We start from the raw sequence: 15,241 nt of genomic DNA, 5'->3' as shown, positions 1-15,241 counted from the left end.
ATATAAAATATATTTAGATTTCTTTTAACACTTTTTTTGGTTAGTACATGATTCCAAATGTGTTATTTCATAGTTTATGTCTTCACTATTATTCTACAATGTAAAAGTAAAGAAACCCTTGAATGAGTAGGTGTGTCTAAACTTTTGACTGGTACTGTATGTTTTGTAATAGAACATAAGTATTGTATTATGTTGCGTCCCTGTAGCTCAGTGGCGGAGTGTCTGGATGCTGCGTTGAACACGCTGTCTCGTGCCCTGGAGGACAACCGGGACAACCCAGAGATTTGGTGCCACTACCTGTCTCTGTTCTCCCGCCGCGGGAAGAGGGGCGAGGTGCAGGAGATGTGTGAGATGGCTGTTGAGCACGCCCCCGACTACCAAGTCTGGTGGAGTGTAAGTTCTCATGTCCAACCTACCCTCTGCAGCAGTGTTCACCAACCAGTCGATCTTCAAGGCGTTCCTAGTCGATCACCAAACATTTCTGTAGAAAAGCCAACGATAAAAGCATGAAGGCGGTAGGTGCACTTACATTTACATTTAAGTCATCAGAAGCTCTGCGCACCGGGTAGGCAAAGTGTTGGCATTTTGAACCATCCAATTTGTCTGAAAAGTCAAACTCTGCCTACCCGGCAGACATGGAGGTCTGTGGCTAAATCGAGTGCGCCTACTGCGCTGGCCAATCGGATAGCTCAAATCGATACGCCTACCTACAGCTTCCACAACCCCGGCCACAGCAAAGTTTAATACTAGCCTACGTGAGATTTCATTACTTTTACAACCATGACCAGAGACTGTCAAAGAATACAGCAAAGGGCTGCTGTTTAAAAAAATATGTACCTTTTTCTTTAACTAGGCAAATCAGTTAAGAACAAGTTCTTATTTTACAATGACGACCTAACCCGGACAATGCTGGGCCAATGCTGGGCCAATTCTGAGCCGCCCTATGGGACTTCCGATCACGGCCGGTTGTGATACAGCCTGGGATCAAACCAGGTTCTGTAATGACCCCTCTAGCACTGAGATGCAGAGCTTTAGACCACTGCACCACTCGGGAGCAATGAGCGAGTTCATGTGTACGTTTTTTTCAGTACTGTCAACACTGTTTTTATTCAACACTATTACCGAACATAACATGCTTCTAACTACTTCCACTGCAGCTGCAATGAATGAGGAGTCAAGTGTTCGATAGTCCACCATTTAAAAAGAATCATTCTTAGCAGCTCGTCGTGTCTATTTTAATATTGAGGAGTCGGCCTATTTCACTTTCTCTGGTCATAGGAACAACGTGAATTTGTGCACGGACAGATGTTGTGCGACTCGAGTTTTGCCATCAGGTGGAAGACGGGTCCCCTATTGGGTCGGTTTCACCGGAGGAAAGGAAGGCGAGAGCAGGGACCGTGAGAGAGCGGACCCTCTGCTGTTTTCCCTCCCTCCGCTGAGACTAATGCCGTGTTCAAAACAACTGGAGAACTGGGAAAATCTCCGACGTCTGTGCGTTCTAAACAACTGGGAACTCTGAAAATAATGGGATCCGACTGGGGGAAAATCGTTTTTTTGAATGGTCATCCAACTCGGGCATGTTTCTAGAGCTCTGACTTTCCAACCTGAAGATCACTGATGTCATGATTTGACCTTGTTTTTTCCAGAGTTCCCAGTTGTGTTGAAAGCACCAGGACCATCATATCCAGTAAAATCAAATAAAAAAGCTAATTATTTCAATTTACGCTCCGCTGTGCCTCGCAAGCACCTACACCAACTGATCAATTTAGTTATCAAAGCTCGAGTTCTGAAATATAAACTGGTCTGAGAAGAATAATATTGGCAGGCCAGGCATGTAGCCAATATGCTGTTATAGTGTATTAGGTCTAAACTAACCCCCCCCCTACACACAGTACCTAACCATGGAGAGCTCGTTTGAGGGGAAGGACTATGTGTGTGGTCGTCTGCTGCAGTACCTACTAGACTGTTCTTGGACTAGTGGTTTCTCTGAGAGGCTGTCCTTCCAGTTGCTGGAGTCTCTACTCTACAGGGTCCAACTCAGCGTGTTCACCGGCCGGCTACAGAATGCCCTGGCCATCCTACAGGTAAGCAACTGCAAAGAAATAAACCGAGAGCGCCAACAATCTAACTGCACACCTCAATTCCCGGGGCAATTCCTAGTCATATGGCATCTTTTTTTTCCCACCGTCAGGACAAACTGATTTAATACCTCTTGGATTAGCTACTGCTACACAAAATGCACACGATGCTCAAGGGCAAACAATCACCTCTCTGGCATCCCTGTTCATTCCAGAATGCCTTGAAGTCGGTCACTGAGCAGTGCATTGCCGACCACCTGACCGCGAGTGACCGCTGCCTAGTCTGGCTGGCCTTCATCCACCTGACAGAGTTTGACCGCCTGCCGGCCAGCTTGTATGACCCAGCCAACTCCAACCCTTCCCGGGTGGTAAGCACAGAGTCCTTCGCCCTCCCCTGGAGAAAGCCGCTCGACGTCCGCACCGAGCCTGATACACTTATCGCTGTGTTCGAAGGTGAGCCTTCACCATCGCCACGATTCAACGACTCTTTACAGGTCTTTTACTTAGCTTTTTCACACAGTCTATAAATGTTCACTTTGTCCGCAGTTACTCATGGCAAATGTAGTTTGCTTGCAAGCCTAAAAATGTTACGCTTCCAGTTTGACTATTTCCACTCAGTTACTTATTACATTTTTCTACAATTACTGCCACATTGATGTAAATGTTGTTTACAGCTGAGAGGGGCATTGATTTCATTCTTGTTTTTTCAACGCTAGATGCAGTACGTCAGTGCACAGACATGACTCTGCCTCCCAGTGAGAGAACCCTGGTCTGTCTGCCTCTATACACAAACCTCATCGCCTGCTACAGCCTGCTGGGAAAGTAAGCTCAACGCTAACATTCTGCTAGCTAGGTGTGTGTGTGTGTGTGTGGCCCCCAATAAAATCTGTCTTGTGTGTAGTGCTGGGCGGTATACCGTATTTGACTATATACAGGTATTGATGCACAGACCGGTTTGGGTTTTTACTTTTACCTTCTATAATGGTATTTCAGTGTTTGGTTTGTGATATGCAACTTCTGACGTGTGTAATGTCTTTTTTTTTTACATACTGAACAAAAATATAAACGCAATATTACATGTTGCGTTGTATTTTTGTTCAGTGTAGTTTATGGGTTTGCTACTTGGGTCGTCACTCTCCTTCTGCATGCCACTTCCCCATGTCAGTCAAGAAGAGTAGAATTGCTCGAGCACTTGGCTTAAGTTGAACAGTATAAAGCGATCAGAATGGATAGAGCCCCATTTGAAATCACTTATAATGTACACTAGATGACAAAGGAACTAGCCCCTAATCTACGGATTTCACATGACTGGGCAGGGACGCAGCGATGGGATGTGGACACCTGCTCGTCGAACATCTCATTCTAAAATCATGGGAATTAACATGGGAGTTGGTCCCCACTTTGCTGCTATAACAGCCTCCACTCTTCTGGGAAGGCTTTTCTCTAGATGTTGGAACATAGCTGCGGGGACTTACTTCCATTCAGTCACGAGAATTAGTGAGGTCAGGCGCTGATGTTGGTTGATTTAAGCCTGACTCAGTAGGGGTTTTTCCTTTCATTTTAATATTTTCTACATTGTAGAATAATTGTGAAGACATCAAAATTATGAAATAACACATGGAATTATGCAGTGTTTTCTGTTAGAAATTCTTCAATGCTTGACAGCTTTGCACACTCTTGGCATTCTCTCAACCAGCTTCACCTGGAATGCTTTTCCAACATTCTTGGAGTTCTCACATATGCTGAGCACTTGTTGGCTGCTTTTCCACTCTGCAGTCTAACTTATCCCAAACCATTTCAATTGGGTTGAGGTCGGGTGATTGTGGAGGCTAGGTCATCTGACGCTGCACTCCATCACTCTCCTTCTTGGTCAAATAGCCCTTACACAGCCTGGAGGTGTGTTGGGTCATTGTCCTGTTGAAACACAAATGATAGTCCCACTAAGCGCAAACCAGATGGGATGGCGTATCGCTGCAGAATGCTGTGGTAGCCATGCTGGTTAAGTCTGCCTTGAATTCTAAATACATCGGCAACAGTGTCACCAGCAAAGCACCCCCACAACATCACACCTCTTCCTCCATGCTTCACGGTGGGAAACACACATGTACGGATAATCCGTTCACCTACTCTGCATCTCACAAAGACACGGCGGTTGGATCCAAAAATCCCGAATTTGGACTCATTAGACCAAAGGACAGATTTCCACCAGTCTAATATACATTGCTTGTGTTAGACTTGTGTTAGACAGACCAGGGTTCTCTCACTGGGAGGCAGAGTCTGGTCTGTGCACTGATGTACTTGGCCCAAGCAAGCCTCTTCTTTTTATTGGTGTCCTTTGGTAGTGGTTTATTTGCAGCAATTCGACCATGAAGGCCTGATTCATGCGGTATCCTATGAACAGTTAATGTTGAGATGTCTAACTCTGAAGCATTTATTTGGGCTGCAATTTCTGAGGCTGATAACTCTAATGAACTTATCCTCTGCAGCGTAGGTCATTCTGGGTCTTCCTTTCCTGTGGCTGTCCTCATGAGAGCCAGTTTCATAGCGCCTGATGGTTTTTGCAACTGCACTTGAAGAAACTTTCAAAGTTCTTCATTTTGCTGATTGACTGACTTTCGTGTCTTAAACTAATGATGGACTGTCATTTCTCTGCTTATTTGAGCTGTTCTTGCCATAATATGGACTTGGTCTTTTACCAAATAGGGCTGTTTTCTGTATACCACCCCTACCTTGTCACAACACAACTGATTGGCTCAAATGCATTAAGATGGAAAGAAATTCCACAAATTAACTTTTACCAAGGCACACCTGTTTATTTGAAGTGCATTCCAGGTGACTACCTCATGAAGCTGGTTGAGAGAATGCCAAGAGTGTGCAAAGCTGTCATCAAGGCAATGGGTGGCTACTTTGAAGAATCTCAAGGATATAAAATATATTTTGATTTGTTGAACACTTTTATTTAATTTTTTTTTTTTTTTTTTTGGTTGCTACATGATTCCATATGTGTTATTTCATAGTTTTGATGTCTTCACTATTATTCTACAATGTAGGAAAAAATCTAGAAAAACCCTTGAATGACTAGGTCTCCAAACTTTCGACTGGTACTGTAGATGGTGCGTGTTGCCATCCTAGGTTCATGAACTACTCATAAATATTTCACTTTTATTATTAAAAAACATAAAATATTGTCAAATAAGTTATTCAAATATCATGACATTTGGTCTTATCACCCAGCCTTACTTTTGTGTTTGGACAAGAAAGGTCTTAATGTGTGTGCTTATGTGGTTGGGTGGCTGTGTGTGTCATTAAACGTTCTACTAATATCTACTTGCTAGTCTTAACTTAAAACTGACTTGCACCCCGTAGGTACGATGCGGGCCTGGAGCTGTGTGAGTCCCTGTTGGCGCTGTGCCCGCAGTCTTGTGTCCTGTTAGATGCCCTGTCAGGGCTCTACGTGGGGAAGGGGGACTGTGAGCAAGGTGTCTGCGTGTGGCTACAGGCTCTGTCCCAGTGTCCACACAATGCAGAGGTCTTCTACCACACCTGCAAGTTCTTTATGGCACAGGTCAGTCTGTCTGTTAGTGGGTTGGGTGGCACTCCTGGTCATTTCAAATGTTATATATCCCTTTAGATGCAATTAAAAAGGGCATAGTCAATTTACATGTAGTGACATCATTTTGTGTTTTTTTTTTTGCACTAAGATTCTTCATGACCTAGCTAACCTACAGTGCCTTCAGAAAGTATTCATACCCCTTGACTTATTCCACATTTTGTTACAGCCTGAATTCAAAATGGGTTAAATATAAAACATTCTCACCCATCTACACACAGTTCCCAATATTGACAAAGTGAAAACATGTTTTTAGGAAATCTTGCGAATGTATTAAATTCAATACAGAAATATCTAATTTACATACGTTCTCACACCCCTGAGTCAATACGTGTTAGAATCAACTTTGGCAGCAATTACAGCTGAGTCTTTCTGGGTAAGTCTCAAAGCTTTTCACACCTGGATTGTACAATATTTGCACATTGTTCTTTTTAAAATTCTTCAAGCTCTGTCAAGTTGGTTGATCATTGCTAGACAGCCGTTTTCAAGTTTTGCCATAGATTTTCCAGACGGTTTAAGTCAAAACTAATAAGGCCATTCAGGAACATTCAATGGCGTCTTGGTTAGCAACTCAAGTATATTTTCGGCCTTCGATTATTGTCCTGCTGAAAGATGAATTCTTCTCCCGTTGTCTGTTGAAAAGCAGACTGAACCAGGTTTTCCACTAGGACTTTGCTTGCGCTTAGCTCTATTCTGTTTCTTTTTATCCCCGAAAAACTCCCTAGTCCTTGCTGATGACAAGCATACCCATAACATGATGCTGCCACAACCTTGCTTGAAAATATGAAGTGGTATTCAGTGATGTTGGATTTGCCCCAAACCATAATGCTTTTTATTCAGGACAAAAGTCAAATCTGTTACGTTTTTTTGCAGTTTTACTTTAGTGCCTTACTGCAAACAGGATGTGTGTTTTGACATATTTTTATTATTTTCACTTTGTCATTATAGGTTAGTATTGTGGAGTAACTACAATGTTGTTGGTCCATCCATATCCATTATACTCTAACGGTTTTAAAGTCACCATTGGCCTCATGGTGAAATCCCTGATTGGTTTCCTTCCTCTCCGACAACTTAGTTAAAGGATGCCTGTATCTTTGTAGTGACCGGGTGTATTGGTACACCATCCAAAGTGTAATTAAGAACTTCACCAAGGGATATTAGATGCCTTTAAAAAAAATATCCATCTACCAATAGGTGCCCTTTGCAAGGCATTGGAAAACCTCCCTTTGTGGTTAAATCTGTGTTTGAAATTCACTGCTCTACTGAGGGACCTTAAAGATAATTGTATGTGTGGGGTACAGAGATTAGTTAGTGTTGAACATGATTTTTGAAGGACTATTATTGCACGCAGTGAGTCCATGCAACTTGTTAAGCATTTTTTTCTTCTCCTGAACTTGTCAACGAAGGGGTTGAATACTTGAATCAAGACATTTCAGCTTTTCATTTTGAGTTAATTTGTCAAAATGTCAAAACATAATTTCACTTTGACATTATGGGTATTGTGTGTAGGCTAGTGGCAAAATCTCAATTGAATCCATTTTAAATCCAGGCTGTAACACAATAAAATGTGGGAAAAGTCAAGGGTGTGAATACTTTCTGAAGGCACTGTATGTGTCTCTGAACAGGAGAAGTCGAGTTGCATCACTCCTCTGTTCCGGGAGTTTGTCCTGTCTTTCTGTGATGGGGAGAGAAGTGAACAGAAACCTGTGGATGTGCTCCGGTAGGACATTTCCTCCCAGAACTTAAGCAGGAATTAATGTCCTTACTCTCTTAACTTTAATATATATATTTTCTTTTAATGACTTTTTGTAAACCAAGTTGCTACCTTTTTTTGTAGAGGGGGTATATGGTTCAATGAATTAATGCAATCTCCATTTTTTTTTTTAAAGGTACATCCTTGGTATTCCAACAGAGGACATCCTAAGAGGCCCAGTTATCAAAAAGCAACTTCAAGAGCAGCTTAGTCACCAAAAGCCTTACCTGAACCTCGTCCACTGGTAAGTATTGTGCTGTACTGCGCTGTGACACGCTGGCTGACCCTACACTACACATAAGCTCAGTTCTTATTCATATATGGCGGTTCAATGCACCATTGTTAACATTTACCGGTAACAGTTTATAATACGGTTACCTTTTCATAAAGGCTTTTAGAATTAGGTTATTAATTCATTCATCAACACAATAAAACATGACAGTCGGGCTTCCTGAAGTCATTTCATACAGTCCGAGACAGTGATGTGTTTTCTGGTGTCTTGCAGTCTGTGGCAGTGGGTGCACGGTAGTGTTGGGGAGGCGATCGATGCTTTCGAGAGCGCGCTGGGAGCCGTAATGCAGCTAAATGTCCTTCAAAAGCTATGGATGGAGTGAGTCAAGTCTTACAATGTCTTACACCAACTCCTTAACATGCATCTGTTTCATCTTCTCACCCAGTATCGCCATAAGGATAGTACTATCGTCCCATGGGATGAAGGGGCCACATCTGATGAGGGTCAAGCCAGATCTAATGCTCCTTCTAGCGATGAGAAACAGGCACACGTACAATAAAAGGGTTCCCAAGTGGGAGCACAGGCTTTCATCGGGATGACTTTGCATCCAATCAGAAGGCCTTACCATCTAACCAACCACAGTGTGGTTGGAACCACAGTGTGGTTGGTTAGCAGCTATCCTCCACTCATCTTCTGACAGGGGCTGCCTTAGCATTAGCAAACGTCCAGGTGAGGGGTAGGCCCAGAGACCTAACCTAACTAACCTTTTTACTGTTCTCTCCAGTTATCTCCTTTTTACCAGCAGTAAGCTAGCTGGGAGCCCCTCCAACGGCAGAGAGCTCCGGATGTTTTCAGACCTGGTCCAGCGTTGCCTAGTAACTGTCCCTTCCAGGCTGGAGGTTCCGTTCAGCTCGGCCCAGTACTGGAGCTGCTTCAGATTTCACAACAAGGTAATAGAACCGCAACTGGACTTGTCTTCACTATGACGACTGATCAGATGAGCCTCAATGACAAAAATAAATCCAGAGAGCCAATGTTGATCAGGAAGGGTCTATGAAGTGGAATCCTTTTTGTTAGCGTTTGTGGTATTTGAAATGTGCAATTGCAAACTTCTCCACACTCAGGTTATGTTCCACTACCTGAGCTGTCTGCCCCCGTCCCAGCACCCCCATATCCTGGAGAGACTAAAATACACCATGCCCACCAACGCTGAACTGGCCCTGAGGTACCCAAAGCACCCGACACCACCAGCCTAAACCTGTTGTAAACTAGTCCTGCTTGCTTTGACATGGACAGATGGTGATAGAAGGTGGAACTGATTTAGAGCCTTGTTATTGTTGTTTAATCTCTATGTTAGTTACTGGTTGTTATGTCAAGTTATCTGCTTGTGGATTCTATTATCTAGGTTAGTGTTAGAACTGCGGCTCCGGTCTTATTTTGTTGTCTAGGCTGTACTCTCCAGACGATTAGGTCAGATTTGTTGCTGCTGTTGTTGTTGTATAGGTTGCTGCATCAAGAATGGCAGGACGGAAATATAGAACATCTGAAATTCCAGGCCAGAATGTTGAGCAGTAGCGTTCCAAACTATCTGGCCAACTGGAAAATGTAAGTCCAAACTTTCTCCTGCGCTGTGGATTATTATGATACGGTGATTATCTTTCTAGATGGTTTCTCACTGTTCTGATGCACTTTTCAAATGCCCTTTTTCACATACAAAATGCAGCTTCTGTCCTGCTTCAATCGCAGCTTTGAAAAGCCGCTGCACTTGAATTGCGGGAATAGCTGACAGGCTTTTTTTGCTGTGTTTCCCGGCAGAGCGATCGCTGTGGAGAGGGAACTCAAGGAGCGCTCCGAGGTGAGTTAGCGGGGGGTAGGGGTGGGTGGGCAGGGGGCAATGAGCGACGTGGGTAGGGGCAGTGAAACGGGCGAGTGAAAAAAGGAAAGACTAGTTGGGCAAAAATAGAAGCGCAAAAGACTGGTCAGGGCTCTACGCTGACCTATTTTAAAAGGAACACGTGTGCGCCTAAGTTGGAAAATGTAGGGGCACACAAATGTAGGACCACAATGAAAAACATTTGAAGTAACAAGCGGTTTTCTTTGTAGTAATGGTGCAAGCATGGTGGTCATGAATCTGCGCTCAGTGTATTCTCCATGGCACTCGGGCTGCGGTACAGTGAAATAATCATTGCAGCAATCGGTGAACTGGTGCTCGTCGCACAGCAAAATATTTCGGTGCACACGCGAATAAAATGGATTCACTGTAGAGCCCTGCTGGTAAGGGAGTGGATGGGTGAAGGTTAAAGTTCAGGGAGAGGGATATGACAGTAAGTTAGCAGGGGGTTGTGTGGATGTACAGTATATCATGTATGTTGCTCTGTTAACATGTTGATGACTCTGCTGCTGTCCCAACCCCTTGTCAGTGTTTCGCTTTGCATATGTACCTTGACCCAGCTGTCCCATAATCTTCCCTTCATTTTGTTGTAATCTATTTCTTCCCTACAGGCTATTGTCAGTGTTCGCCACAATGTAATGTATGACAGTTAAAAGGCTTACAACTGACGTTGGACAAAATGGAATGGTTGGATTTTGTTGCTCGGTAACAGTTTGGTCTATTAGAGACAAACTAAACTAGTTACTAAAACCACTGACGTCATTCCACGCTCTTTCTCCTGTTTTGTCCTTGTCCTCCGCTAAACTGACATGTGGCTCCCGCGTTTGGTGTTTTTTTGTTTGTTTTTGTAGGTCCGGCTTCTTTATCAGCAAGCCCTGCAAAAGCTTCCACTGTGTGCCACCCTATGGAAAGATGTAATTTCCCTCTCAGTTACTATCTCTCTGAAACACACATACTTCTCAACAACAAAAAAAAAGTTCGTTTTTTGTTCCACCTGGGAGATAATGCACGCATGTTCACCTACCCCCCCCCCTCCCCCCCCCCCTCCTCTCTCTCCCCTTCCAGCGCCTGCTGTTTGAAGCTACGGAGGGAGGTAAAACTGATAAACTGAGGAAACTTGTTGACAAATGTCAAGAGGTGGGAGTGAGTCTAAGTGAGCCCCTAAATTTAGGCTGGAGCAAAATGGAGGGAGAGGATCACTGAGGATAACCACCCCCACCCCCTCAAAAAAAAAAAACGTTAAATCTAAGTCCAATCAGACCACTGCCTAGGTTAGCCAGAGCGAGGGGGGCAGACTCTAGAGGCAGACCCTCCCGCAGTAGGACTGTCTCCAGCCGGGAGACGCCTGTGGGCAGGACGGTTGCTCGCTCATCACCGAAGCCAATGAATGAACTCCCTCCCTGTCCAAACTCTGGGCCACGCACTCAGGGTTTTATCACCTTACATCATGTACGTAAGTATAGACCTGCTAACTAAGTGACACGTCTTTGTTTTTCCCTTTTTAATTTACATTTCCTTTTTTCCCCTCATAATGTCACTTAATTTTATTTTGACCTTTTACCTTTACGTACGGGGTTGAAGACTTTTGACTGACTATGGCATCCTAACTGGGATGTTGATGTGCGTCTGTCTTGAGTGTTTTTAAAGGAGGTTTTCCCCAAATAGTGACGCTCGCTGCTGCCTTCTACAGTATGTTACTTTTTGTTCCTATGTCTCCCAAGGGAAGCGATAAAATTACCTGTTTATTTCGCTATTTGTTTTAAGAAGTGATTAAAAAAACATTAACAATCGCATGAAAATTAAAGGGCTGGCCATGGTGACGTCAAAATGGCTGCCTGCAAAAGTATTTATTTGGCCCCTCATCATTGTCCCATGTATTTTTGAGACTGCTCAATGCTGTGATATCCTCTCTGCCAGACAGTCAATCAGCGGGGAAGACCCTTTAAACACATCACCAGGCGAGGATAGTCACAAACATCTAGTTTAAATGTTCTCATGTGCAATTTTGTTTTTGTCAACAATATATTACAATGATTAGACTATTTGAGAGGAGCCAAGGATGAGTGTTTCAACAGTTTTTGTATGTTGAATTTGAAAATGTTTATATTAAATTATTATCTAATGAAATGATGTCCTGTCTTTATTTACGATGTAAACTTTCAGTGGGTTTGGTCAGAGGTGCTTGTCAAGTGGACTGAAAACATAGTTGAAGTCAGAAGTTTAAATATGCACTTAGGTTGGAGTCATTAAAACTAATTTTTCAACCACTCCACAAATTTCTTGTTAACAAACTATAGTTTTGGCAAGTCAGTTAGGACATCTACTTTGTGCATGACACAAGTCATTTTTCCAACAATTGTTTAGATTATTTCACTTATAACTCACTGTATCACAATTCCAGTGGGTCAGAAGTTTACATACACTAAATTGACTGTGCCTTTAAACAGCTTGGAAAATTCCAGAATATGATGGCATGGCTTTAGAAGCTTCTGATAGGCTAGTTGACATTTGAGTCAATTGGAGGTGTACTTGTGGATGTATTTCAAGGCCTAGAGGTCGAAAGAAACGTACAGCTATTTAGGCGAGGTGCTGGCTAGCGGAGTGGGACACTTAAAAAAAAATAAAGGAGAGCCGCACACTCTAGGAGCTCAGATGCAAAAATATTTATGTCCAATGTTTGGATAGACAAGCTGTCTTCATCAGAGTATAATGACAAACACTGCAGGATGACTCATTTATATAGTGTCAAAAGACACGTCTGTAATCATGGCCAGGTGTGGCCTGATATCGTTGGTTAATTCTCATTAAAATAGCACACAAAAAACAAATGGATAAAGTGTGATCAGAGATACAATTTGTCTACATAAGCCTACAAACATTTTACAATAGCAAAATCACAATAATGGCTTCAGATCAAAGTCTACGTCGAGACGGAAGGGAGTGATCGGTAAGCTACTCTGACATCTGATGCTTAAAGTTAGAGAGGGAGAAAAAAAGACTCCAGCTTGAGTGATTTTTGCAATTCGTTCCAGTCATTGTCAGCGGAGAACTGGAAGGAAAAGCGGCCAAAGTGTTGGCTTTGGGGATGACCAGTGAAATATAACTTCTGGAGCGTGTGCTAAGGGTGGGTGTTGCTATGGTGACCAGTGAGCTGAGATAAGGCGGGGCTTTATCTCGCAAAGACTTACAGATGACTTGGAGCCAGTGGGTTTGGCGATGAATATGTAGTGAGGGCCAGCCAACGAGAGCATACAGGTTGCAGTGGTTGGTAGTGTATATGGGGCTTTGGTGACAAAACAGATGGCACTGTGATAGACTACATCCAGTTTGCTGAGTAGAGTGTTGGAGGCTATTTTGTAAATGACATCGCCGAAGTCAAGGATCGGTAGGATAGTCAGTTTTACGAGGGTATGTTTGGCAGCATGAGTGAAGGAGGCTTTGTTGCGAAATAAGAAGCTGATTCTAGATTTAATTTTGGATTGGAAATGCTTAATATGAGTCTGGAAGGAGAGTTTACAGTCTAACCAGACACCTAGGTATTTGTAGTTGTCCACATATTCTAAGTCAGAACTGTCCAGAGTAGTGATGCTGGTCAGGCGGGAGGGTGCCGGCAGCAATCGGTTGAAGAGCATGCACTTAGTTTTACTAGCATTGAAAAGCAGTTGGTGGCCACGGAAGGAGTGTTGTGTGGCATTGAAGCTCGTTTGGAGGTTTATTAGCACAGTGTCCAAAGAAGGGCCAGATGTATACAGCATGGTGTCGTCTGCGTAGAGGTGGATCACAGAATCACCAGCAGCAAGAGCAACATCATTGATATATACAGAGAAAAGAGTCGGCCCGAGAATTGAACCCTGTGGCACCCCCATAGAGACGGCCAGAGGTCCAGACAACAGGCTATCTGATTTGACACACTGAAATCTATGTAAGAAGTAGTTGGTGAATCAGGCGAGGCAATCATTTGAGAAGACAAGGCTATTGAATCTGCCGATAAGAATGCCGTGATTGACAGAGTCAAAAGCCTTGGCCAGGTCGATGAAGACGGCTGCACAAAACTGTCTTTTATCGATGGCGGTTATGATATCGTTTAAGACCTTGAGCGTGGCTGAGGTGCACCCATGACCAGCTCGGAAACCAGATTGCATAGTGGAGAAGGTACAGTGGGATTCGAAATGGTCGGTGATCCGTTTGTTAACTTGGCTTTTGAAGATTTTAGAAAGGCAGGGCAGGATGGATATAGCTCTATAACAGTTTGGAGAGGGGGGTGACCACGGCAGCTTTCCAATCTTTGGTGATCTCAGACGATACGAAAGAGAGGTTGAACAGGCTAGTAATAGGGGTCGCAACATTTTCAGCTGATAATTTTAGAAAGAGAGGGTCCAGATTGTCTAGCCCAGCTGATTTGTAGGGATCCAGATTTTGACGGTCTTTCAGAACATCAGCTGTCTGGATTTGGGTGAAGGAGAAGCGGGGGGGGGGGAATGGGCAAGTTGCTGCAGGGGGTGCTGAGATGTTGGCCGGGGTAGAGGTAGCCAGGTGGAAAGCATGGCCAGCCGTAGAAAAATGGTTATTGAAATGATCGATTTGCGTAGATTTATCAGTGGTGACAGTGTTTCCTATCCTCAGTGCAGTGGGCAGCTGGGAGGAGGTGCTCTTATTCTCCATGGACTTTACAGTGTCCCAAAACTTTTTGGAATTAGTGCTACAGGATGCGAATTTCTGTTTGATAAAGCTAGCCTTAGCTTTCCTAACTGACTGAGTATATTGGTTCCTGACTTCCCTGAAAAGTTGCATATCGCAGGGGCTATTCGATGCTAATGCAGAACGCCACAGGATGTTTTTGTGCTGGTCAAGGGCAGTCAAGTCTGGGGTGAACCAAGGGCTATATCTGTTCTTAGTATTACATTTTGTGAATGGAGCATGCTTATTTAAGATGGTGAGGAAAGCACTTTTAAAGAGCAACCAGGCATCCTCTACTGACGGGATGAGGTCACTATCCTTCCAGAATACCCGGGCCAGGTCGATTAGAAAGGCTTGCTCGCTGAAGTGTTTTTGTGAGCGTTTGACAGTGATGAGGGGTGGTCGTTTGACCGCGGACCCATAAGTATCTTTCATATATAAGTATCTTTCATACAAATCTTAACCTTGTGACCCATTCTATACATCTGTTTTTTTGTCATGCATAATGAAGGGGGTGTATCTTGGCTATAAAAGACCTTTGTACCTTTGTCTCGGGGCTCTCAACAAATCATCTGAGGGTGATTCGTAGACCAGCCATCATTATCGTAGAGCACTCAATCGATTCACTTTATATGTGTGTGTTTTATTGACCTGCTGCCTTATTAATAAGTGAATAGAGTGATGAAAGATTTAGTTTAAGTATAACTCTGACTTGTGTGATAACTTTGTCTCTCCTCATTTGATAGTAAAGAAATGAACCACCACACAGGTTAATGAGAAGGGTGTACTTGAAAGGATGCACATAACTGCAATGTTGGGTTGTATTGGAGAGAGTCAGTCTTAAATAATTTTCCACACAGTCTGTGCCTGTATTTAGTTGTCACGTTAGTGAGGTGCGAGAATCCACTCTCACATACAGTGGCAAGAAAATGTATATTAAAAACTCTTTAGGGATAGGGGGCAGCATTGGGAAGTTTGGATGAAAAGCGTGCCCAAAGTA

At 43.5% G+C, this 15,241-nt stretch overlaps 1 protein-coding gene across 2 annotated transcripts in view; it reads left to right on the top strand.

Annotated features, from left to right (window-relative positions):
- The window catches only part of LOC106573129 (zinc finger C3H1 domain-containing protein), a 30,247-nt gene extending 18,556 nt beyond the window's left edge, over positions 1-11,691 (top strand). For both annotated transcript variants that reach the window (XM_014147850.3, XM_014147849.3), the window contains exons 22-35: positions 207-393; positions 1,893-2,084; positions 2,294-2,531; positions 2,795-2,900; positions 5,445-5,643; positions 7,314-7,408; positions 7,578-7,685; positions 7,947-8,051; positions 8,458-8,623; positions 8,798-8,898; positions 9,177-9,278; positions 9,489-9,528; positions 10,416-10,478; positions 10,630-11,691. In XM_014147850.3, coding sequence (XP_014003325.3) covers positions 207-393; positions 1,893-2,084; positions 2,294-2,531; positions 2,795-2,900; positions 5,445-5,643; positions 7,314-7,408; positions 7,578-7,685; positions 7,947-8,051; positions 8,458-8,623; positions 8,798-8,898; positions 9,177-9,278; positions 9,489-9,528; positions 10,416-10,478; positions 10,630-10,767 — 1,840 coding nt within the window. In that variant the 3' untranslated portion in view covers positions 10,768-11,691. The remainder of the gene's footprint in view (positions 1-206; positions 394-1,892; positions 2,085-2,293; positions 2,532-2,794; positions 2,901-5,444; positions 5,644-7,313; positions 7,409-7,577; positions 7,686-7,946; positions 8,052-8,457; positions 8,624-8,797; positions 8,899-9,176; positions 9,279-9,488; positions 9,529-10,415; positions 10,479-10,629) is intronic.
- Positions 11,692-15,241: the final 3,550 nt, after the last annotated feature.

Source organism: Salmo salar, chromosome 16 (genome assembly GCF_965601325.2).
Source record: "Salmo salar chromosome 16, fSalSal1, whole genome shotgun sequence".
Classification (NCBI taxonomy): domain Eukaryota; kingdom Metazoa; phylum Chordata; class Actinopteri; order Salmoniformes; family Salmonidae; genus Salmo; species Salmo salar.
This window is presented reverse-complemented; position numbering and strand designations above follow the sequence as displayed.